This window comes from Onychostoma macrolepis, chromosome 15 (genome assembly GCF_012432095.1).
Source record: "Onychostoma macrolepis isolate SWU-2019 chromosome 15, ASM1243209v1, whole genome shotgun sequence".
Lineage (NCBI taxonomy): Eukaryota > Metazoa > Chordata > Actinopteri > Cypriniformes > Cyprinidae > Onychostoma > Onychostoma macrolepis.
The window spans coordinates 30965514-30990671 of record NC_081169.1 but is presented as its reverse complement, the minus strand read 5'-3'; the positions used below and the strand labels follow the sequence as shown (position 1 = coordinate 30990671).

At 41.1% G+C, this 25158-nt stretch overlaps 1 protein-coding gene across 5 annotated transcripts; it reads right to left on the bottom strand.

Moving 5' to 3' along the window:
• On the bottom strand, positions 1-23454 carry LOC131520818 (centrosomal protein of 164 kDa-like). 5 transcript variants are annotated; one of them, XM_058745308.1, is made up of 29 exons: positions 23267-23454; positions 22749-22864; positions 21497-21608; positions 20728-20956; positions 20221-20331; positions 20055-20138; positions 19884-19961; positions 13715-13816; positions 11749-11802; positions 11590-11652; positions 11354-11421; positions 10608-10984; positions 10274-10556; positions 10100-10186; positions 9828-10011; positions 9485-9559; positions 8720-8842; positions 8278-8421; positions 7860-7943; positions 7538-7606; positions 7259-7455; positions 3176-3334; positions 2813-2990; positions 2190-2297; positions 1342-1438; positions 1017-1253; positions 890-935; positions 347-448; positions 1-252 (listed from the first exon to the last, which is right to left on the bottom strand). In XM_058745308.1, exons 2-29 carry the CDS (start codon positions 22828-22830, stop codon positions 156-158), a joined length of 3630 nt encoding a protein of 1209 aa, XP_058601291.1. In that variant the 5' UTR covers positions 22831-22864; positions 23267-23454; the 3' UTR covers positions 1-155. The 5 variants fall into 5 exon arrangements, with proteins under 5 accessions (XP_058601291.1, XP_058601287.1, XP_058601288.1 ...); XM_058745304.1 differs by having other exon boundaries at positions 10274-10984; XM_058745305.1 differs by having other exon boundaries at positions 2190-2294; positions 10274-10984.
• Between the last annotated feature and the right edge of the window lie 1704 nt (positions 23455-25158).

The following is a 25158-nucleotide window of genomic DNA, read 5'->3' as shown; positions in this document are numbered from 1 at the left end:
TCAAGTATTAAATTCATTTATTGTTTACAAAAATATGGTACAAATGAGATCTGCACATTGCACCCAGCTATACAAATGAAAAAATAAACTAAATTGGTTTTTGAAACTGTTTGTAAGCATATAAATCCTCCAGCCGTCCTGAGAAACACACTGCTTCAGTAATGATGAACTTTGATCTGGTTGTTGTCGTCGAGGCTGAGCTGAACTAACCCACCGCTGCTGGACACGCTTCTGAGGCTCGGGAACAGAGGACTGAGTGCGTGACGCTCAGGAAAACAGAGACCGGTGCATTCACTGCAGGAGAAACTGTGTGTGTGTGTGTGTGTGTATACACCTGTAAGGATACATGTTGCGGTTCTTCCGTTGAGCCTCTAGCCAGCGTTTGTTTCCTTCAATAAGACCCTGCAGCCGCTGACCCTCGACCTCTGATGGACGCAGACTTGACAGACTGCACACACACACACACACACACACACACACACACACACACAATAATCAGCAACTTTACACTAAATACCCACATGAATATGTAAAATCAGAACTGTTTTTGCCATTAGAATCATAAACTTAAGGACCGTTCACTCCAAGGACAATAACTATAAAGATATCGTTCTAAAAATCGTTCTCAATATTAAAGAATAGCAGAGTCCACACCACAGCTATAACGATACAGGCTCAGAGAAACGATATCGCTGGAATCACTTTCAGAATGATTTTTTCCAGCTGATGAGCGATACAAACATTGACATCCAATCAGAATCAATCCTGCTGTAACAAGGTGGAGAATTTAAAGCAGCAGCGTGCGCTTAGAATAAACAGACGATATCATCCGCTGGTGTGGACGCTAATATCGTTATCGTTCTTGGTGTGAATGGGGCTTAACACTCACCTTAGTGGTGTGTATCCTGAGTAGGTCATGTGTGCTCTGCTGGTTTCTATGGAAACAGGAATGATGTTCAGATGAAGCAGCAGGTGATGTGTGTGTGTGTGTGTGTGTGTGTGTGTGTGAGTGTCACCTGAGCTCAGGCCGCTCCAGCGCATCTGCCGTGAGTCTGTGGCTCTGTGTGAGAGTCCGTTGGCCAATGAGGGGGAGGGGTTTGTAGACCACGCCCATGAGGGGCGGGGCAGCAGGGGTGTTGTCAGAGGGGGTGGAGTCTGTTTGTGTGTTAGTGAACCCAAAGCTCCTAACACAGAGTTGAGCTGACCTGAGATCAGCTGCAGAGAGTCGGCCAGCTGCTGCACCTTCACTGGAACTGACAGACGTTCAGACGCTCATCAACCACTGCATGTCATGTCTACAGTGTTTCATATCTTAAGTGTGTGTGTGTGTGTGTGTGTCACCTGTTCCCTCTGGGCTGTACACACTGCTCATCTCTGACTCGGTCACATCAAATGTCACTTTCCGATCAGCTGACCTCTCAGCATCATCACATGACACCTGACACACACACACACAAATGAGCTTCATGCATGCCTGGTGTGGGATTACAAATTTAAGAATCTGTCTTAGATCTACTGATCCTATGTCCTTACATACAATCACCTGAAAAACTAAATTGAAATACATTGCGTTTAGCATTTATGGAGATGATGATGACATCAGATGAACGATTCTGTTAAAGTTTGTAGCGAGAGGTTCCTGCCAGTTCCTGTTCTCTTATTGTAAGTCAAATGAGCCAGATGACGGAGACTCTCACCTTTAGTTTGTAATGGCTCTTGTGCCCCGGCCCCAGTCTTTGGGTAGTTATGCTGATTATTTTGGAAGTGGTTAAATGGGGCAGGTTGCTATACCTGAATACTTCATTTGCATGCTTTGTTTAAGGTTCTCCATTCCTAAGCACTGCCCCCTAAATGTATATAAACTACAATGTAACACTGCCTTAGTTAGGCTTTTGATGACTGCAGCGCCACGCAGAGCGTTCTCAATAAAGAACTCTGCTGAAGAGACCCAAGAGTCTCCTGGTCTTCGCTTCTGAGTTTCCAACACTGGTCATGTGTGTTATTCACTATATAAGATCATGCATCATGTGACTTTAATATATTTGTCATAATTTCTTCAAGTTAAACTAAGTAACAAGTAACAAACATGTAGAATGTGATGTTTGAGGACATTTAAAGAGCTGCTCTTTGTTAAAAAGACAAAAAGTGTGTGTGTGTGTGTGTGTGTGTGTATAAAGTGTGTGTTGTACCTCTTCAGTCAATGATGTTTCGAGCTGGTTGAGTTTCTCCTCTTTTTCTTTCAGGAGCGTTTGACCCTTTTGAAGAGTCTCCCTCAGCTCAGCCAGATCCCTCACCTCCTACACACACACACACACTTACACTTCTTTTCATATCTGAATCATTTGCTGGCTTGCTCAATGGGACTTAGCTCAGTCTGTCCTGAACTTAAGTGAATGAACTCGCGCGCACACACACGCACGCACGCACACACGCAAACACACAAACACACAAACACAGTCTGGTATTTGTGGTTTACGGGGACTCTCCATAGGCGTAATGGTTTTTATACTGTACTTACTGTATGTGCTATTGTCCTACACAAACCCTACACCTAAACCTACCCCTTACAGGAGACTACAGGCATTTTTAGATTAAAAAAAAAAACACCATTTAGTATGTTTTTTAAGCCTTTTGAATTACGGGGACATAGGCAGTGTCCTCATAAACCACCTTCAAATTGTAATACCTCTGTCATACCCATGTTATTATACACATTTGTGTCCCCGTAAACCACATAAACATGCACACACACACACACACTTTCTCACGCTCACACACACACTTGCACTTGCACACACACACACACACACACCTGCTGCAGGTTGTGGTAGAGCTGCTGCTGTGTTGAGCTCCCAGGCGTGGGGTCCTTCAGACTGCTGTGAGCCGCCCGCAGCGCTGCCTGTCTGTCAAACATGTGAGCGCTCTGCCGCTCCAGAAACTGACGAGCCCTGAAGAGAGACACGCTCTCATTCCACATGTACTGCCTCACGCTGAGAGAGAGAGAATAACACACAATAACACACACTCCAAACCCTGCTCCGCTGTCCTGCTGTAACCGAACCATCTCTGAAGACGCAAAGCACTGTTTCACATTCACAGACTGAGCTCATCACGATGCATTCTGGGATTGCCAGCTGCTTCTACCCCTGATTCACACACAAACACACACACTCACTCGTCTACGCTGGTGTCGCTGGCGTCTGACCGCAGCAGCGGAGCCTCCAGATCCTCCAAACGCAGACCGTTCTCTGTCTTTCTCTTGCTCTTCTTCTGCTCGTCCTCTGCTCCGTCCTGCTGCTGTTCTCGCTCCGCTCTGCTCCTCTGCTCCAGTTCACTGCGCACACACACACACACTTACATGTTTATACTACTTTGTGGGGTCCAATTGTCCCCAAAAGATGGTAAAAACAGAATTATACCAAGACAACATCTTAAAAATGATAATAAAAATGTTTAATAGAATGTTAAAACTCACTATAGTATGGACCTAACTTTCACCAACCCCAAACCTACCAGCCACAGAAACCTAACTTCATTTTAACATTTATATTTATACAAGAATGTTTAAAACATTTGTATATAAGAATGTTAGATATAAAAATGTTAAAACATTGTTATATATAATTTAGTGCTGTCAATCGATTAAAAAATGTAATCGCGTTAATCACAGTCGTGGACTGTGATTAATCGCAAATTTAAAATACTAGGATTTACCTGCAAATGTGTTGAAATAAAGATGCATGACAAACTAGTTTAAGGAAACAGAACCTTTCACACTTCCGCCAGGTATGAGACATAATCCTTATTATTCTTTTATCATTATTCTTTTGTTTTTATTCAGCCATTATCAGCATTTATACTGGCAATAACACGTTTACTAAGCCACATCGCTTCAATCCCAGTATACAGTTACCCAACTATTATCAAAAGTATTTCTAAATAAATACAGCAAAACATTTCTTGCAACCTTACGTGAAGTATTATGACAAAATGCATTATGAAGAAGAACTGGACCTGTTCTGCAGCTGCATTAGCGTTAACATGCTACATAAGACAGTTTATGAGATTAATAGTCTTTTACTCAGAACTCACTTCAAACCACCAGCGAGCGGGGCCGGTGGAGTTAATGATAATGAGCGACACCTGCGCCACTCGCCGGTCTCGAGTCCCACGGAGGAGCTCTCCCACGCAAGACGCGAGAGGACCAGGCCTGGACTTTTATTTGTGTTTTGTGTGCGGCAGTCGTCCGTGAGGGGCTGCCGCTTTACTTTTATGTTTGTTTATTTTATTAAAACCTTGTTTAAATGTTCGCCGGGTCCCGCCTCCTTCTTCCCGATCTACGAACTGTGTTACAAATACACATTAGTAAAAGGATCTATTTTAATTTTTATTTGTCTATATACACTTTGGGCGGCCGCGGTACATTATAAAAGTAGCCCAAAAAACGCAACCCACGGCTCTGTAATTTTTCCCACAACTGTATTTTCAAAATAGCCCACTTGTGCCGTTACCCTGGCAACACTGTGCTGTACCCTCATCACACAATAACCTTCCGCGCTGCGATGACGGGAAGAAGTTGTGGTCAAACCTTATCAAACGATTAATCTGCGTTAAAAAAATATTAACGCGTTAAAATTTTTTGATTAATCGCATGCGTTAAAGCGTTAACGTTGACACCCCTAATATAATTCTATTCTGTGATGGGTAGGTTTAGGTTTGGACGATAGCATATTTATTCATCTTATAGTTTTATATAAAAGATCATGTCTTTGTGGGGTCTTTATTTAACTATCTTTGTTTGGTCCTCACGAAGTAGTAAAAACAAGTACACACACACACACGTGCGCAGCTGGTTACGGGTGTGTGTGTGTGTGTGTGTGTATGAGTGAGTGTGTGTATGAGGGATGCAAAGGTATGAAAATAGTATATGATTATAGTGACCAAAACATACTGATTATAGTGACTCGCGTGCTATAGGCTTTGCTGTGATAATTAGAAAGGTGTGGACAGCTGTTTGCACTCAAGTGGATTTGCTGTGTATTTAAGTTGAGCTTGTTGACATTGAGCTGGTGCGGAAGCGTTCAGCCTCCTCCTGTGAAGAGCTACGAGTGTAAAGACCGGTGACTTTTTCCTGCGCGACTTTAACAGAGCAACGACACCGGCAATGCACTTACCTATTTTTATCTATTGCTTTATTTATTTCCTCTTTCTATCCTCCTTTTCCCCACCTCTGTGTTTCCAATACATTCCGGTTGTCTCGCAACAAAGCTCTTACATCAAACGCAGACGGTAACGCAATCTTGCTCACCTGCGTTCTATCTGCACCTCTTCTTCTTTACCCCTCTCTTTCTCTGTGGGTCTCTGGAATTGTCAACAAAGCAGATCTTACTCCCACTATTGGTTCCCAATCTACACTCCGCATCTTGGGCCTGACTGAGACCTGGATTTGTCCAGAAGACTCAGCAACCCCTGCTGCTCTCTCTAACAACTTCTCCTTCTCTCACACCCCCCGTCAGGTTAGGAAGGGTGGAGGTACTGGTCTTCTCATTTCTAATAATTGGAAATACTCAACCTACACTCCCCTATGCAATAATTACTCACTGGAATCTCATGCTATTACTGTAACCGCTCCGGTAAAAATGTTAGAGCTGTTAGAGAGAGCGGGAGCGAGCGAGTTTGAATGAGAGATGCCGTTTAATTTACAAGAATGATGATAATTTGGTAGATATTTAAAAATGTTCGTTGGTAGCGTATTCTGATGTCAAATTAACGGTCGCCTGAGGGCGCTCTACGGCCATTGTCATCTTATCGGAGTGCAAAAGCGCTACTCGGGAGAGTTTCAAGATACTACAAACAATAAATACATAAAATTATTAACATGTGCTAATGTGAGTTTATTTTTGTTGACAATATTTTAATAGTATTTAATGATTATGACCTTATAAGCATTAATATAACAAATTAATAATATACCATCAATGAAACCACAAAGCTGATTACAATATAAAGTCTTTTTAAGTGTTATTGCTATTAATATTATTTTCTAAAATGAGGTACATGTAATATAAAAGTACATATGTGACGAAGATGTTTTTGCAACAGCCAAGTCTCATGTGCAGTGTACACGTCACCGTCCGAATCCGTTCACTTCATTTCGTTCACTCCTTTCTAATATAGTGCACTCAGCTTCCATCAAACACAGTCAAACCTTTACAGATGATTCAGAATGCGGCGGCACGACTGGTCTTCAGCGAACCCAAAAGAGCCCATGTTACACCTCTCTTTATCTCCTTGCACTGGCTACCGGTCGCAGCTCGCATCAAGTTCAAGACACTGATGCTTGCTTATAGAACAACCACAGGCTCAGCACCCGCCTACATGCACTCACTATTAAGAATCTACATCCCCTCCAGAAGTCTGAGATCTGCGAGTGAGCGACGCCTCGTGGTACCATCACAGAGAGGCTCAAAATCACTCTCCAGAACATTTACAAAAGGTAAACCTCACATTTCAGCCTTTAAATAAATAAAAGGATTAAGTCAAAATGATAGTTGATTAATAAATGATTATATGTATTTTATCTGCTCCATAAATAATTCTAGATAACTTACTGAATTGTTTAAATGTGTAGAATCCACATAAGCTTGTTTTTCATCAACCGGTCAAAATTTACAGCAGGGCATGCAAATTCGTTCCGTGTTTGTCCAGACAGAAACTGCACACAGGCTGAACGTGAATATAAGTCTCTGTAAATCCACTCTCTGACAGCAGGTGGCGCTGACGGATAAACTGAATAACAGCTGTTTGCTGTAACCTCCGTGGACAAAGCAGTGTTGCGATTTCCTTTAGGTATTACATGGAGTGTAGATGAAAACAAAATGCCATCGAATCGTTTCTGAAGACAGTCAGAACCTTCAGAGGTACATTCATATAATTAATTCATTCATATATTCATTGTATAATTCCCTTAGCACTCTTTTAAAACCTCCCAGCTTTTCCGGCCTATTTTCACTCAAAACGAAACTACTCTGCTGCTGTGTGCACGTGACACTGTTACTGAAAACTGTGCTTTATGCTGGACACTATTTATTTATCGTGAGTTGTTCAGATCGTGGTAATCAAATACGGTTTTAATGATAATTAAAATATGAAACGGTAATACTAACCGTGGTGAATTTTATCGTCAAACCGGTAATCGTTACATCCCTAGTGTGTGTGTGTGTGTGTGTGTGTGTGTGTGTGTGGTGATGAGTGTTACCTGACTCTGGAGGTGAGCTGCTCACATCGCTCCTGCAGAAGCGTGACTCTGGTCTCCAGCTGCCGTCGCTCCTCCATCATCCTGCTGTTCTCCTCTCTCTGTCGCTCTCGCTCCTGTCTCTCTCTCTGCAGATCTGCTCTCATCCGCTGCAGCTCCTCATGCAGCTCGTCCCGCTCCTTCAGCAGCTGCGGGAGAGACTGCACACACACAGAGAGAGAGAGAGGGTCGTCATATATTCCTCTTAACTCTATCAGATATACCTGTCACACACACACACACCTGTAATCCTCTCTGAGTGTCCTCCTCTTCCTCACACAGCTGCTGTCTCCTCTTCCTCAGATCTGATGCCTGATGATGAGCAATAAACAGCACTGTTAGTATTGTGGTAGAACTGCAATAAAACAATTAATCTGAAGTAAATGAGAAACTACAACTAAACTAATCAACAACTAATGTAAAAAAAAATAAAAAAAAAACTACAACCAAACAATCCTTGAAAGTGATGAAATAAAAACTAAAATAATAACCAAAACCAGTGGAACTGAATAGCATATAATCATTAGAATGAAGAATTAAAATAGAAGCACACAGAGTTTTGTACCTTTGACTGAAGTTCAGCCTCCTGAGTTTGAAGTTCTTTGGTTTGTATCTCCAGCTTCTCCATCCACTCCTGTAGAGCTGACTCCTACACACACACACACACACACACACACACACTATATTACATTCCAGTGACAAGCAATCTGTCTGTCCGCACGAGGTCACAGCCAATCAGAAGAGCGTGTGGGCGGAGTCTGTAAGCACTGTCTGGATGAGTATTTGATCAAATTAATACAAATTAAGCTATTTTAAGATGATTAAAAATACATTCTCTGATACAGTCTGTCATGGGTGCACATGTTTACAGTTTGGATGTGCTCATTTTCTTTCTTCTTCAGATCTGAGGTGAATGACCTTGAACACACTCGCTGACAGTGTGCTGAGTGTGTGTGTGTGTGTGTGTGTGTGTGTGTTCTGACCTTCTGCGAGTGTGTCCTGCGCGTCTCCTGCAGCTGCGTGTCCAGCGTGTGCTGTAGTTTGTGTAGTTGTGTTGTGTGTTTAGAGATCACAGCGTCTCTCTCCTTCTGAAGAGAATCCAGCAGACGCTCCCGCTCCCTGCTCTCCTGCACACACACACACACACAAAATCATACTCAGTAAATCAGACGAACACATAGTCTGACATAGTGTGTGTGTGTGTGTGTGTGTGTGACCAAATGTCAGCCTGCGGTCCCCACGAGGAAAAAAAATGATGTAAAATAGTAAATGTTTATCTGAAAGTGTAAGAATGCAAACAGGTTTTTTGCAAGGGGTCGGTTTAGGGTTAGGGGATAGAAAATATTGTTTGGTCAGTATAAAAGTAATAGAAGTCTATGGAAAGTCCCCACAATTGACAGAAACAAACATATGTGTGTGTTGTACCTGCTCCAGGTGTGTCTCTCTCAGGTTCTGTAGCTCCTGTTGATGTTCCTCCTTCAGTTGTTCAAGTTTCCTCCTGTGATCTCTCTCAACTTCATCCCGGACTTCCTGCAGCACATCTGTGAGCTAAACACACACGTAAACACACTCCAGTCAGGGCTGCACAACCTCAGAAATAAAATCCCAATACGGCTTCAAGCAATTATGAACTGACGAAGGCTGTGATTTAATTCAGTCGTTGTCAGCGCTGTGTTTCAGAGTGAAGCGTGTCTCTGTGTTGATTTATCCGTCAGCAGCTCATGATCTGCTGGACTCGGTTCACAGTTACTGATGCACACGAGCTCCACCTGCATCTGCTCGGAGCTCGAGTCGCTTTAACATTCATTCAGAAACACAACACGTCAACATTCTTCACAAATGTGTAATTAGAAGCGTTTAATATCAACAATAGAGCAGCTTTAAGACTCTGTGAGGTTTTCCATCAGAATAAAAGTTGGATGGCTTTTGAAAATAACATTTGAAAATAAAGAAATTAAGACTATAAATAGTATAATTTTACAGTTTTACTGTAAAACAAAATAACCTAACTCCTAAATTAGTAAATTATTATTTGTCTTAAATACTTATTTTGTATTTTTCAGTGAAATATTGCAACAGTAATAGTAATATCTTATTTTGTTTAATATCTTTATTTAGTGGTAACAGTAATAATAATAATAATGTGTGTGTGTGTGTGTGTGTGTGTGTGTGTGTGTGTGTGTGTTGTACCTCTCTCTGGTACTCTGCTAAAGGCTGTTCTGGGCGTGTGCTCCTCAGATCCTTCTGTGTGTTACTCAGTTTAGCCTGACGAACACAACAGAGTTAAACACAAACGTGCACATACACACACACACACTTACCTATATACTTACAGCTCTCTCTCTCTCTCACACATTTATATACACTCTTACCGCTCTCTCTCTCACACACACGCACTTACAGCTCTCTCTCTCTCTCACTCACTCACACACACACACACACACACACACACACACACACACTCTCATATACACCTACAGCTCCCTTTCTCTCTCACACACACACACACACACACATATATATATACACACACCTGTAGTCTGATGGAGGTCAGCTGCTCCTCCTTCTTCTCTTGTAGCCGCCTCCTCTCAGCCCGAAGCTCCTCCTCTGACTCCTCCCTCAGGTGCTCAAGGTCCCGCCTCCTCCGAGTCTCCGCCCTCTCCCGTTCTGCCTCCAGCTCTGAGCACAGCTCCTGCAGCTTCACCTCATTCTCAAGCCTGAACACGCACATGGGACAAATGTGTATGTGAATGCACCGATGGTGATACAGTGTGTGTGTGTGTGTGTGTGTGTGTGTGTGTGTACCTGAGCTGTTGTAGTTGTGTGTGCATGTCGTTGTTCAGTTGCTCCTCCTCGTCTCGTCTCTGTTTGAGTATCTGCTCCTTCATGACCCTGAAACACATCATATGTCATGTGATCTGTGTGACTGACACGATGAGAGTTTATATCAGCATTGTGAACATCAGCTCATCTACCCACAATGCAGCAGTGACTGACCGGAGCTGCTCAGCGCTCTCCTCCTTCATCCGGCGCTCCTCGTCCTCCATCAGCTGCAGCTGCAGTCTCCTCTGCGTCTCCTCCATCAGTCTGCTCCTCTCCACCTCCATCTGTCTCGCTGCGTCCTCCTCCAGCCTCTTCTTCTCTTCCTCCCTCTCTACTCGTCTCTTCTCCTCTTCCTCCCTCTCTTCTCGTCTCTTCTTCTCCTCTTCCTCACGCTTTCTCTTCTCCTCTTCCTCCCTCTCTACTTGTCTCTTCTCCTCTTCCTCACGCTTTCTCTTCTCTTCTTCCCTCTCTACTTGTCTCTTCTCCTCTTTCTCACGCTCTCTCCTCTCCTCTTCCTCCCTCTCTACTCGTGTCTTCTCCTCTTCCTCACGCTTTCTCTTCTCCTCTTCCTCCCTCTCTACTCGTCTCTTCTCCTCTTCCTCCCTCTCTTCTCGTGTCTTCTCCTCTTCCTCACGCTTTCTCTTCTTCTCTTCCTCCCTCTCTACTCGTCTCTTCTCCTCTTCCTCCCTCTCTTCTCGTCTCTTCCTCTCCTGCTCTTCTCGCTCTCGTCTCTCTCTCTCAGTTCTGCCGCGGGCGGTCGGGGGTCTCTGGTCACGTGATGATGTTCTGATGATGTCATCTGTGGGTGTGGAGGCAGCGGAGCACGACAGCGGCGTCTGAGCTAACGTCACGTTTTCATGCACACGCCTGATAAGAGTCACAGATCATCATTATTATCGATAATTAAAACTAAAAACACATTTAAAAAAAGTCATTTTCATTATGAATAAACATTAAAAATAAAAATAAATATGACCTGAAATAGTTAGAAACTGCATATTTTGACTAGGCGTTCTGGGCTCCTGATGCTCAGAAACAATCATAGAATATGAGAGAGTTTGTGGTTTGAAGCTAAATACACACTGGAATGAATACTGCACTGAAAACTGAACATGAGTCTCTATTCTCTCAGTTTTGGACCGACTGCTTGAATGCATTCACTTACTGGACTGATCAGTGCTGCTGCTCATCCCTAACTTTTACCATCATCATCATCATCATCATCATCACACACACCTGTCTGCAGAGTCAGAGACGTCTTCACAGCTGTCCACATCTGCCTCGCCCTCGGCTTCCTTCCTGTCCTAAGAGACGCACACACACATTTTTATATTGTCATCTCCACAGGTTTAAAGACTCATTCAGTCTGTGTGTGTGTGTGTGTGTGTGTGTGTGAGTGTGTGTGTGAGTGTGACAAATGAGGACATAAATTTGTATAATGACAAGGGTGTGAGTGTGTGTGTGTGTGTTACCACTGCAGGTGACAGATCCAGCAGATCAAACACATTCTCTGAAAGTTTGGAGCGGAAACCAGCCTGAGGAAACACAAAAAGAGTGAAATAATGACACTCACAGCCCAGACACATACATATACTGTGTATATATGTGTGTGTGTGATGACGAGGTCATACCTTCACATTATCAGCAGATGAGAGCGACACTGCTGCTTCACCATCCTCAGACTCCTGTCACAGAACAGGACACAACATCAGACACACGTACATCAGCTCACACACACACACAGATAACACACAGCAGTATGAGGAGAGGATGCTGGGAGATTCAGCTCTGCTGCAGAGAGGAGCTCTGATTGGCTTAAACTAGTCTTACTAGTGAGTCATCTAATTTCTTTCTTCAGGACTGCTCATAACTTTAAGTCAGGGCTAAATTGGTCTGATTACCTCTTGATTAACTGCTAGACTAGTTCTTAAGACTAAAGGTCTTTACACACTGAGAACAAAATTCTCATCCAAAATTTTTTGCATGCTAAAAAGAAATACGACCTCACGTTGTGTCAATCACGTTTATACACTGCCTCCAAAAGTTTCGTCCGGCATAAAAAAAATTTGGATCAGGTTTTCAAAACTCTGTGTGCAAGGACCTTAAGTAACTGTGTTTATGCAGCGGATCTGATCCTGCAAAACAACTGTTCCTGATAGGTGCTCTTGATGTCACATGACTGTGCTGAGACACACCTCCTCTCTGCAGTGACACACAAACACTGAACGAACGAATCACTGAACGAACGAATCACTGAATCAGAGGTGATTCACGCAGCCCCAAACAATCACAGACTCCAGTGCTGCATGTGTTGTGTGGGACGGAGTGAAGCACCTAAACACAGGTGAGCGGGGGCGGGGCATATGGAGTGGGCGGGGCTTGGCGAGCAGGGGCGGGGAACTCGGTCCTACCTCACTAGACACTGGATTCCACTGAGGCACAAACTTCCCTGCTTTAACGCGAGTTAATTGAAGGCGAGAGCTGTTTCTCTGAGCCTCTGAGACGAGTCCTTCAGTCTCTCTCTGCTCTTCCTCATGTTTATCCTCCTCTGCCTCACTCTCCTGATGCTCTGAAAGCCTCTCTTTATCCTCACAGGAGCACTTCTGACGGCTTCTGCTTCTCCTTTAATGGAATAATTGTGCGTTTCAGCCTGTTCTTCTCTTTCAATCATCTCTTCTTCCATGTTTCCATCATCTTTGCTTTCTGTCTGATCTCCTTCTTCTGTTCTCTCCTCCATCTGGTTCTTCTCCTCCTCCTCAGGACTCTTGAATCTCTCGATCTGTTCATCAGTCTCCTCACTCTCTGTGTTGTGCATCTCTTCATCTCTGATCTGTTCATTCTTTTCTATGTTTCCTTTCTTTTTCTCTTCTTCTGCTGTCTCCTTCTCTTCAGGACTGTTGAATCTCTCGATCTGTTCATCAATTTCATCAATCTCTTCATCTCTGATCTGTCCATTCTCTTCTACGTTTCCTTCTCCTTTACTCTCGGTCTGATCTTTCTTTTCTTCTGTTGTCTCCTCTTCAGGACTGTTGAATATCTCAATCTGTTCATCAATTTCATCAATCTCTTCTTGTCTGTGTTTTTGGTTTTTGGTCTCTTCTTCCATGTTTCCATCATCTTTACTCTCAGTCTGATCTCTCTCTTCTTTTTCTCTTCCACCTGGTTCTTCTCGTCCTCCTCAGGACTGTTGAATCTCTCGATCTGTTCATCGACCTCCTCGCTCTCTCTGTTTTCTGTCTCTTCATCTCTGATCTGTCCGTTCTCCTCTTCATCTGACTGTTTCTCCTCCTGCGCTCCTTCGCTCATCTGCTCCTCTTCCTCTCGGCCGCTGGATGCCGCAGCATCCGGGGTCAGAGGTCGTGAGGCTGCTGTGGAACGGAGGTGACGTCCACACAACGAGTCCTTACAGTGGAGGGATGCAGTTAGAGACAGACGGACAGACAGAAAGACAGACGGACAGACAGTCGGCTGTGAGGTCACATGCAAATCCCTCAAACCTCAAACAAACAGGCGTGTTATTAACAAAGACACACAAAGAAACTGCAGAGAGGAGCAAAAGAGAGACAGACAGAGAGAGAGAGAGAGACAGACAGGTACCTCTGAAGGCGCCTCCGGACTGTGATCCCTCGACAGGGCCAGTTCCTGTAGTTCAGGTTCTGTTCTTTCTTCAGGAGGAACCGTCACACTGACCTCACTGTCCTGAAACACACACACACACACACACACACACACTCAGTCAAAGCTGCGGACACGCTGACTGAAGCTGTGTCTGAAACCGCTCCCTATCCCCTATAAGGTGCACTATATCGGGTCTTGGACCTTTTGTAGAGCTGTCTGAATTCTGAGGGAACACAGCGGGGGAGCAGGATGTTTTCATAGAGGTGGCACAGAAATCTTCATTACTTCAATCTAAAAATTAGGGCTGCCCCATAATAGTCGACCAGAAGAGGCTGGGTCGCCCAAAATTTTATTAGTCGCAGAAAAAATTAATAAAATCCACATTGGCGAAGTCATGCAGATCGTTACGGCTGGTCTTTGTGGTAATACAGTACATCAAGCAGGACATGCAAACGCTCAACTATCATTCATCGACCTCAAATATGGCTTATCATCTGAAATATGCAAGTTGCAGCAACTTTACATGGTGGCTCAATCTAATATTAAGCTATAGAAATGTGCGCTATAAGTGTCTGTGTGGAGTGTGAAGATGAACAGTAGTGATCAATGCAGGACAGATGGAGGCGCCGCTCACTTGATCTTAAAATACTCCCTCATTTTTGCTCATACAGAGAAGAGTAATACATCTTTCGAATCTGTAAAGACTCTACGTTTATTTGTGTGCACTAACAAAAAAAAAACATTGCGCTTTTGTAAAATAATGAAAGCAACAGTATGGGCTTTCTGCCATCTCGGTCTGTGAACTTGAGCATGAAACTCTGTGTAAACTTGCCTTACAGACATCAAAAATATATCTATAGAGAGCTAAATGTCAACACGCTGAGTCCATTCAGGCCAGGCTCGGGCCTTTTTTTTTTTTTTTTTTACAGGTCGGACTCGGGTCGGTAATTCTGATAAACTGTTGGACACGGGCCGGGCTAGATTTTAGGCCCGTGCAGGGCTCTAATAAATATATGATGCTGTTTTGTTTCTAATTGTTTAAGCAACTTAATTTATAAACATTATTTGTGTCCCTGGAGCACAAAAGCAGTCATAAGCAGCACAGGTATGTTTGTATTAATAGCCAACAATACATTGTATGGGTCAAAATTATCCATTTTTCTTTTATGACAAAAATCATTAGGATATTAAGTAAAGATCATGTTCCATGAAGATATTTTGTAAATTTCCTATCGTAAATACAGGTGCATCTCAATAAATTAGAATGTCGTGGAAAAGTTCATTTATTTCAGTAATTCAACTCAAATTGTGAAACTCGTGTATTAAATAAATTCAATGCACACAGACTGAAGTAGTTTAAGTCTTTGGTTCTTTTAATTGTGATGATTTTGGCTCACATTTAACAAAAACCCACCAATTCATATCTCAACAAATTAGAATACTTCATAAAAAAAAACATTTTTAGTGAATTGTTGGCCTTCTGGAAAGTATGTTAATTTACTGTATATGTACTCAATACTTGGTAGGGGGTCTTTTTGCTTTAATTACTGCCTCAGTTCGGCGTGGCATGGAGGTGATCAGTTTGTGGCGCTGCTGAGGTGGTCTGGAAGCCCAGGTTTCTTTGACAGTGGATTGTATTGTACATAGATTCTCTCTGGGGTTCAGGTCTGGTGAGTTTGCTGGCCAGTCAAGCACACCAACACCATGGTCATTTAACCAACTTTTGGTGCGTTTGGCAGTGTGGGCAGGTGCCAAGTCCTGCTGGAAAATGAAATCAGCATCTTTAAAAAGCTGGTCAGCAGAAGGAAGCATAAAGTGCTCCAAAATGTCTTGGTAAACGGGTGCAGTGACTTTGGTTTTCAAAAAACACAATGGACCAACACCAGCAGATGACATTGCACCCCAAATCATCACAGACTGTGGAAACTTAACACTGGACTTCAAGCAGCTTGGGCTACGAGCTTCTCCACCCTTCCTCCAGACTCTAGGACCTTGGTTTCCAAATGAAATACAAAACTTGCTCTCATCTGAAAAGAGGACTTTGGACCACTGGGCAACAGTCCAGTTCTTCTTCTCCTTAGCCCAGGTAAGACGCCTCTGACGTTGTCTGTGGTTCAGGAGTGGCTTAACAAGAGGAATACCACAACTGTAGCCAAATTCCTCGACACGTCTGTGTGTGGTGGCTCTTGATGCCTTGACCCCAGCCTCAGTCCATTCCTTGTGAAGTTCACCCAAATTCTTGAATGGATTTTGCTTGACAATCCTCATAAGGCTGCAGTTCTCTCGGTTGGTTGTGCATCTTTTTCCTTCCACTCAACTTTCTGTTAACATGCTTGGATACAGCACTCTGTGAACAGCCAGCTTCTTTGGCGATGAATGTTTGTGGCTTACCCTCCTTGTGAAGGGTGTCAATGATTGTCTTCTGGACAACTGTCAGATCAGCAGTCTTCCTCATGATTGTGTAGCCTAGTGAACCAAACTGAGAGACCATTTTGAAGGCTCAGGAAACCTTTGCAGGTGTTTTGAGTTGATTAGCTGATTGGCATGTCACCATATTCTAATTTGTTGAGAGTGAATTGGTGGGTTTTTGTTAAATGTGAGCCAAAATCGTCACAATTCATCAACGCTGAGGCGCTGTTATTGTGATTATTGGATGTGTAGTAAAGTTTTGTTCATGCATCAGCTGAAAACAGCAGAAAGATCGATCTTGGGATTTAAGAATCAATATGGGTTCATCAAAATGAAGATGGATTAAATCAGTGGTTCCCAAACTGGGGGGCGCGACCCCTAGGAGGCTAGTGTACATAGTCGGCTGATATTTATAGGAATGCACCGAAATTTGAAAACCGCTCGGCAGTATTCAGCGTGCACTCTCTCTCTCTCTCTAATCACTGCTGAATATTCCGCTCTATGAATGTGCACAAAGCAAAGTCCGCTCAAATAACGGGCCGACAGAAAATTTCTATGTATACTTGTTCCTTTTTGCAATAGTGCTATTGTGATGTAACATGCTGTAGTACAGCTGTACTGCACAGCGGTGGTAAAATGATGCCACCCTCTCGTGACGCGATGCTCTGCTCACGTGCTCTGATAATAATAGCTTTGTAGGACTATAAAAAAAAGTTATATCCGATTCTGTTTAATAGAACTGAATAAAAATAATATATTGATTGATATTAGGCTATATTTTCTGTCCAATTTTATTGTTACTTTCAATAACCGTGGTTATTTTATTGGCTTGTGAGTTTTAAATTCAGTATCATTAAAATTGAGTTAAATTAAAAAGTCTTACAAAAATGACTTAATATTATTTAATAAAATAATAAATAATTATTACAAAGCAGTTTCGGTTTCGGTCATTGATGTCACCTCGAATTCAACAACGAGGCTTCGGTTTAAGTCCAAGGCATTGGCTGCATTTTGGATTGGAGTGGAAAAGGACTACCCATTGCTGGGCAGGAGAGCCCTGGCAATACTCCTTCCTTTTGCCACATCCTACCTATGTGAGATAGGGTTTTCTGCAGTGGCCTCAATCAAGACAAAATACAGATCAAAGCTGGACATTGAAAATGAGCTAAGAGTGGCAGTGTCACAGCTGCATCCCCGATTTGAGAGGATCTGCAGCACAAAGCAAGCCCATCCCAGTCACTGAAAAGACTGTGGGACTAGTAAGAATAAGTCTAAATCCTGCAGTTCCAAAATGTTCATTTTTGTGCAGAGGCGAGTTTGAGAAAATCTGTTGAAAACAATGAATACTGTTACATAGTTAAAAATAATAATAAATAAATGTTGAAGCTGCATGCTTTACTTGTAATGCTTCTACTCTAAAAGTGACTAGTTCCTTATTTAGTTTTTTTTTTTTTCAGTAAGTTGTCACACACTGAATTTGTGTTAATTACCATTAAGGAATTACAATGTTTCACACAAATCCTCCTGGAGGTGTGTTTGTGTGTATGTGTGGGGGTGGGGGTGGGGGCCATTTTTTATTCTGCAAAGGGGGCCCGGCAGAAAAAGTTTGGGAACCACTGGGTTAAATGGTGAGGTTTGACAGAGGAAGCGTGTCTCTGCTGGAGTGTGAGCTCTGCCGCATGTCTCTGTGTTTTCAGCAGATGATTTATTCAGCTTTCGGATGATGTATAAATCTCAATTTCAAAAAATTTACCCTTATGACTCATTTTGTGGTCCAGGGTCACATTTTAAACATTAATTTACATTTTAAACAAGATAGTTGTGTTATTTTATTACTTTGAATAAAGGTGCATTAGTAATATTTTGCTCGATGCGCCCTGTTGTGGCCTCAGGAGAGAAACCAAAAGCTTTTCCCCCCTAACTGAAACGATCAAGAGGTCCTCGCTGCAGCCTGTAGCACCATGACGTAGCTGGATCAGATCCAATACGTATTGGATGTTTGACACGCATGCGCAGTATTTGATTTTAATGTGCATAGTGGGGCTGTCATTGAAGCTAGTATTTAATGTAAATTAAACTAATTACGAGATATGTGTTTCATAGGCGTACACAAATAATACTGTGATTTTAAACTGGTGTATTCAAACTTTATTTAAGCAACAATGGCATAGTTTTGAATGAAAGAGTTTGGTATGTAAGGTATGTTTATTTTTTTTATTATTTGGTTCGGTTTGGAAATAAAAATCTACTAATTACAATTTAGTTTGTTCTTTATGAAAAAATGGGGTGTAACTATTGTCTGTATTTTTTCTTTTGATAGTCTTATAGTTCTGTCAATAATTCGTTCATGAATCAAATATTATTTTTTGTTCTCACACTCTGTGCTATACGTGACAGAGTATACAAGTTATAGGCCTACTAAAATATGCGGACATCTTTTTTATACCATATAAAAAAATAAATAAAAACAATCCTGTCAATCGGGGTTCTGTTAGCCGATAGTTTTGTATTGTATCAGACAATAGTGTGAAAATAAACTAATAAAACATTTCTTTGACCTGACTGTGGCGTTATTAGCAAGGTAAAGTCTTAATATTAATGGTTGTTTTTTATTATTATTATTATTATTATTGAAAATGTTTGTAATACCTATATTACAATAATGCAAAATCTAAATAAACAAAATGGATTGGCATTAATCTTATATCCCCAATTAAATTTACTTTATTGTCTGTACAGATGTTCTGGACAGAAATTCATATTTGACACTGGCATAGAACATACAATAAACAATATACAAACAGTTACATATACTAAAACACATGAAACTAGGGATGCACCGAAATGAAAATTCTTGGCCGAAAACCGAAACACAGAAATTATGCCAATCATTAGTACCATTGCATTTATGGCTATGAATGTATACTAACTTTACTAAAATCAAGGCATTGCAATTGCATAAATTAATATTAAAGTTTCAAAGAATAAATCAATTACAAATTATGCAAATATTTATTTAGCACATTGCAACAATGCACAGTATAAAATAAAATTCATACTAAAATGTTTAACTTGACCCCACTCATGTGTACATTAAATAATAATGTACAGGCCTACTGGCCTGCTGAAAGGTTGTAAAATTAAATGTTCTCTCATAAAAACAAAGTGCATTTAGGTCAAGTGCATTTTAAATTTTTCTCATATAATAAATTTAAATAAACATGACGGATAAATTCAAAAAGACATTTAGGCTATATCTGTCAGTGATGTATATCTGAATGAGCTATTTACAGTGCAATCCCTGGATATCAATCATGTTACAGTGCTTGTTGTATCCGTATAATGATGGATACAACACTGATATGTGCATCCTGGCGATAACATATGAAATACAGGCTATTCAAAAAAATAAATAAATAAAGTTGTAAAGATGAAAACATCGTGGATGATTTTAATGATTTTAGACATTAAAGTTTTTACATTGTAATGTAAAGTAGATCAAAAACCCTTGCTACATGTACTGCGTTGTGGATAAAAGCATCAGCAAAATGACTAAATGTAAATAAAAATATGAATTTACTCAAGACCTACTACAGCGCATGCACGTAAAATATCCACTGCATAGTGGCTATAGTCCAGTACGTCATCGTGCTACAGGCTGCAGCGAGGACAGACTCGAAATTATGCCTTTTAAATTCAAATATAATTTGAATATTGATATTGATGTGTTTGTGTTCACCTCGTACTGCAGTCCTGCTCCCAGAGCGTCCAGATCCAGATGGAGGTTCTGCAGGAGTCCGGCTGAATCCCGCGGCCTCTAAACACACACACACACACACACACACACACTTAGATCTGATCCAGTGTTCAGAGAACTCAGGCAGTGTGTGTGTGTGTGTTTCAGACTCACCTCTTCCTCAGAGATCTCCTCGTCTTCCTCGGCGCTCCTCTCCTCATGAACGCTCCTGGTAGCAGCAGAGCTCAACACACCAGCCTGATGCACAGATTCCAAATCAAAATCCAAAACACAGGTCACACTCACAAATCACAACTCCAATACATTTCTGCTGTTTTACCCCGAGAGACGTTTTGAGCGGCTGGAGTCCAGACGAGGCGCCCAGAGTTCCTCTGAGAGGAGCGACAGGAGCCTCAGACAGACCGCGGAGAGGACCGAGAGGAGCCAACACCTACAGAGAGAAGCATGGAGAAACAGACAGAGATCACACAGATCATTACACCTGCTATTTAAAAGTTACACATACACTACCATTCAAAAGTTTTAGATCAGAATTTTCTGAGTTTTAAAGGTTTTTCAGTCTCTTCTGCTCATCAAGGCTTCATTTATTTGACTGAAATACAGTAAAAACAGTGAAATATTATTACAGTGTAAAACAGCTGTTTTCTATGTGAATATGTGTTAAACTGTAATTATTTCTGTGATGCGCAGCTGTATTTTCAGCATCATTACTGCAGTCTTCAGTGTCACATGATCTTCAGAAATCATTCTAATATGCTGATTTGCTGCTCAACAAACATTTCTGATTATTATCAGAAGGCTGAATGTTCCTGTAAGATGTTCTCACCCCTGGAGCTCTGACTTCCTCCAGTTTTTTCTTCTTGTCTTTCTTGTCCTTCTTCTTCTTCTTCTCCTTGTCTCTTTTCACGGCGGTCGGAGCGGCTCTAGCATGTTGGTTGCGCTCGCGCTCGCGCTCCTGCTCCACCAGCTGACGATACTGTTCATCACACGGATGATCCCAGGTGGACTGACCCGTGGAGAAGTTAAAGTAGTACACCTCACCAGTGACGTCCTGACTGAACACACACACACACATTAGTATATGTGGTTTACGGGGACTCTCCATAGGCGTAATGGTTTTTATACTGTACTTACTGTATGTGCTATTGTCCTACACCAACCCTACACCTAAACCTACCCCTTACAGGAGACTACAGGCATTTTTACTTTCTCAAAAAAATGTATCTGTATGATTTATAAGCTTTTGTACCCATGACCCGTGACAAGTCCCCATGAGTCTTTTTTGTGAAAAGTCAGGACATAGATGTGTATAATAACAGGTATGGCAGGTATTACAAGGTGAAGGTGGCATCTCAGGACATTGACCCATGTCCCCACTTTTCAAAACGCTTATAAATCACTCAGAATTAGGTTTTTTTGGGGAAAGTTGAAATGCACAGTCTCCTGTAAGGGGTAGGTTTAGGTGTAGGGTTGGTGTACAATAGCACATACAGTAAGTACAGTATAAAAACCATTATGCCTATGGAGAGTCCCCACTTTCACAAAAACAAACGTGTGTGTGTGTGTGTGTGTGTGTGAGAGAGAGTGTGTGTTACCATGGTTTCCACTCGGCAGGAAGCGGCGCCACCATCCCCTCTCTGGCCAGCCACAGCAGCTCGGGCTCACGCTCCGGGTCGATGCCGATCTCGATGGCGTACTCGTGGATCTCTGACACACACACACACACACACACACACACACACACACACGTCACTCCAAACCTCTATGACTACCTTTCTTCAGTGAAACTCAGAAGAAGATATTGTGAAGAACAACATTGGACCCTTTATATGAGTATTATATTGACTATCATTATATTTCTCACAAGATCTGGTTTTGTTTTCACTCATACAGGTTCAGAACATCATGAGCAACTGAAGGCAGAAGGATCATCTTTAAGTGAAATTCATCAAAATATTCAGTCATTTCAGTATGAATGTGTTTTTTCATAAACGTGCGGGTCACATTTCAAAATCAAAAGAAAGAAATAAGAAACTATATTTTACATGAAATAAAGTCAGTTTTAGGACACTAATGACATTATTTTAATGACAAATTCTAAGTATTGCAATAAGACAAAAATGATACAGTATTTGAATTGAGAAGTATTTATAAGTCATCATATAATTTGTTGTATTTATTTTGCTCAGAAAGTATGATGTTCAACACCAGTATAAATCTCACTGAGAGTTTTTTTTTAATAGTTTCCTTATGAATTTTTACAAATATTTATTTCAGTTTTAGTTGTAGTTATTTTCGTACATCATGTTAAACTAAACGACAATTTGGAAGCCCTTTTCTGCCACAGGATAAAAAATAAAAATAAAACGTAAAAAGGTAATTGTGACCTTTTTTCCTCTCGATTCTGAATTTTTTTCTGAAATATAAACTGAGAATTGTAAGATATAAATTAAAAGTGAAAAAAGTGAAACTGTGAAACAAAAAGTCACAATTACTTTTTAATTTTCTTTTTTAGAAACGAGCTTAAATATGAAAATGAGAAATGTCTGGAATGACATGAAGAAACAGAACAAACCCCAGAAACAAAATCATCTCAGAAACTGACAGGAGACGCAGTATTATATTCACAACATTCATACCTGAGACCCAAACAGAACAATAACGTGTCATCGGTTCATAGTGCTCTCTCATAAACCACTTAAGCCTATTTCAGATGTGTGTGTTTTTGTTATGATATAAAGCGTGTATGAGTGTTTTTTGTCACATATGAGGGTCGTAATGTGTGTGTGTTTACATACAGACACGTTATTCTCTCTAACCCCAGTTCTGATGATGTGTAATAATAACCTTGCTCTGAAGGGATGTAGTTTTCATCATAGTCTTCCTCCAGCACCATCTGATCTCCGATGCGCAGCCCCGTGGTCGTCATGGTGACGGCGGCGCGATAAGAACGCGCACTGGGCCTTCAATTAATCTCACTCAATTACTTCAAATTAAAACTTCACAAACACATCACATTCAGCAGATAGCATGTAGTTACCAATAAAACCACTGCGTACTAAATAAACATTAAAAAAATACACACAATGTCGACACGGAACCGTTTGTGTTTACCTCAGATTAACGGTCGAATCGCTTTTCTTTGATAATCATAAATATGTAAACGCAGATATTATCAGTGCTTTAGATATGATCTATATCTAATAAAAATACAAGCCTGAACGGGTAAATTAAACGAATAACTTAAACAATATAAAAGCAAATCATCAGTAAAAACACTAAAGACGAGCTGAATATGAAACACAATCATTCTTAATAATAATGAACTGTTACTAATGATTTAACGCGATTAGTTTAATCCTCACCTGCTCTCTGATCCCACGCCTTCAGTTCTGCCGTGGAATTAAAAGCATTGTGCGACTGTACAGCTCTGGAGCTTTATGTCTGAGATACTGACGATTTCAGACGATTTTATGAATTTAAAACAGAAAGTTTAAAATCCGAAGCGCCGCGTCTCCATCACAGCAACCAGAGAGGAACATGGCGGCCGCGACAGCCGCGCTTCAGAATAAAAGTCCTCACACAGGATATAAATATACTCACACATACAATATATATTTTGAAAATATTTACATGCATATATTTCATATTATATATATAAATATATTTCATATATACAAATATCTTTTTCTTAAATATATACATGCATTGTGTTTGTATTTATATGTACATAATAAATATACACAGTACACACTCAAATATTATGTAAACAAAAACGTTTATTTTGGATGCGATTAATCGTTTGACAGCACTATATAATATGTAAATATAATATAAATATAAAATGTAAATATACGACTAAAATTATTTATTTTAATCAATTATAACATAAGGAAGGTATCTGGAAATGTGTAGGAAAGTAGTATGAACTTTAGTTTGTTTGTTTTTTACAATAAAATTCAATTCAATTCAATTTAGGAACTCCTTTTTGTAGCATTGGTAGCTCCTGTTTCAAAAAGACAACAATGAAATAACAAAAACAACACCAGAGAGTTTTAAAAGATCCAACATCGTTTATTAATATGTGCTTTTGTTACACCGTACACACCAATAAAATTATTCACACTTGGCTTTAATATATGAGAAACACATGTGAAAAAATGCTAAGCATGTTAGGCAAGCCTTAATATAGAAAATAAATAAATATAAAATAAAATAAAAAAAAAGAAAGAAAGAAAGAAACCCAAGGCGAGCTGCTTTAAGATCATAAGTTTGTGACATTCATGATGGTCCTCTGGAAATCACGGTAAACTGTCGACACAAAACAAAACACACTCACTGTGCTTCACATCAATCCAGACTTGACCAGCAAGGCGACACGTACAAAAGATCCCTACAGAGACAGCAGGTTAATGTTAGAAATATGCTAACAGTAGTTTAGTCACACTGCAGCAGACGGATGCAAACGCTGCCGTCTGATTTCGTTTAGTCTCCAAACACACAACGCTTGGGCCCTTCGAGATTCAACGCTGCAGTTTCAGGAACATCTTTGACATTTTCATAAAGTTTTACAAGTGTTTCTAACATGTCATCATAGATTCACTCGTCTCAGTTGCTTTCAAAGGGGTTCAGTAGTCGAGAAAGATCAGATATTTGGTTTCTAAATAAAATAAACCACTAAAACATGCCTCGAGTGGAATCACAATGCGATACAGTAAATGAACATTAAAAACAAAGGCAATGCAGTGGAATGAATGAATGAGTGTTTGGAACGTTTCTCCAATACATCTCTGACATCCAGACGGAAAAACAGCCCTCAGCGTTCAGAGAATCCAGAATCTTCCCAAATCAAATCACACAAGAGCTATCATATTACGCTAAACGAGACGTGATGAGTCAATGAGATTATCAGTGAAGATCCGCTGGGCTAACAGAAGCAGAACTGTGGATTTGGTCTGTTCTACTCGTCTACAGGCTCAAGATTTGGTGCAACGATCCGTTCTTCAATGAAGCATCATGTGGCGGATGCATAGCTGTTTTTGACTTGTGTGCTGTGATTAAATGAGCAGAAATGCATTGTGAGCGTGAGTCGTGAGTATACTGGGCTCCTGGGAGTGAAGGCGAGTGCGGGGTGGATGGAGATGATCCTGAGACGCTCCATTAGCAGCGCTTCTCCAGTGTAATGTACTCCAGAGGCGTTAGCATGCAGCGGATACGATAACGTGACTGACGTCATGAACGAAGGATCAAGATCTGA

Coding starts and splice junctions, on each gene's coding strand:
- LOC131520818 (XM_058745304.1), bottom strand. CDS start 22,830: ATGACGACCACGGGGCTGCGCATCGGAGATCAGATGGTGCTGGAGGAA. Junction 13,817..19,883: donor GAGCAGGACTGCAGTACGAG/GTGAACACAAAC, acceptor TGTGTGTTTCAG/GACAGTGAGGTCAGTGTGAC. Junction 11,422..11,589: donor TGGATCTGTCACCTGCAGTG/GTAACACACACA, acceptor TGCGTCTCTTAG/GACAGGAAGGAAGCCGAGGG.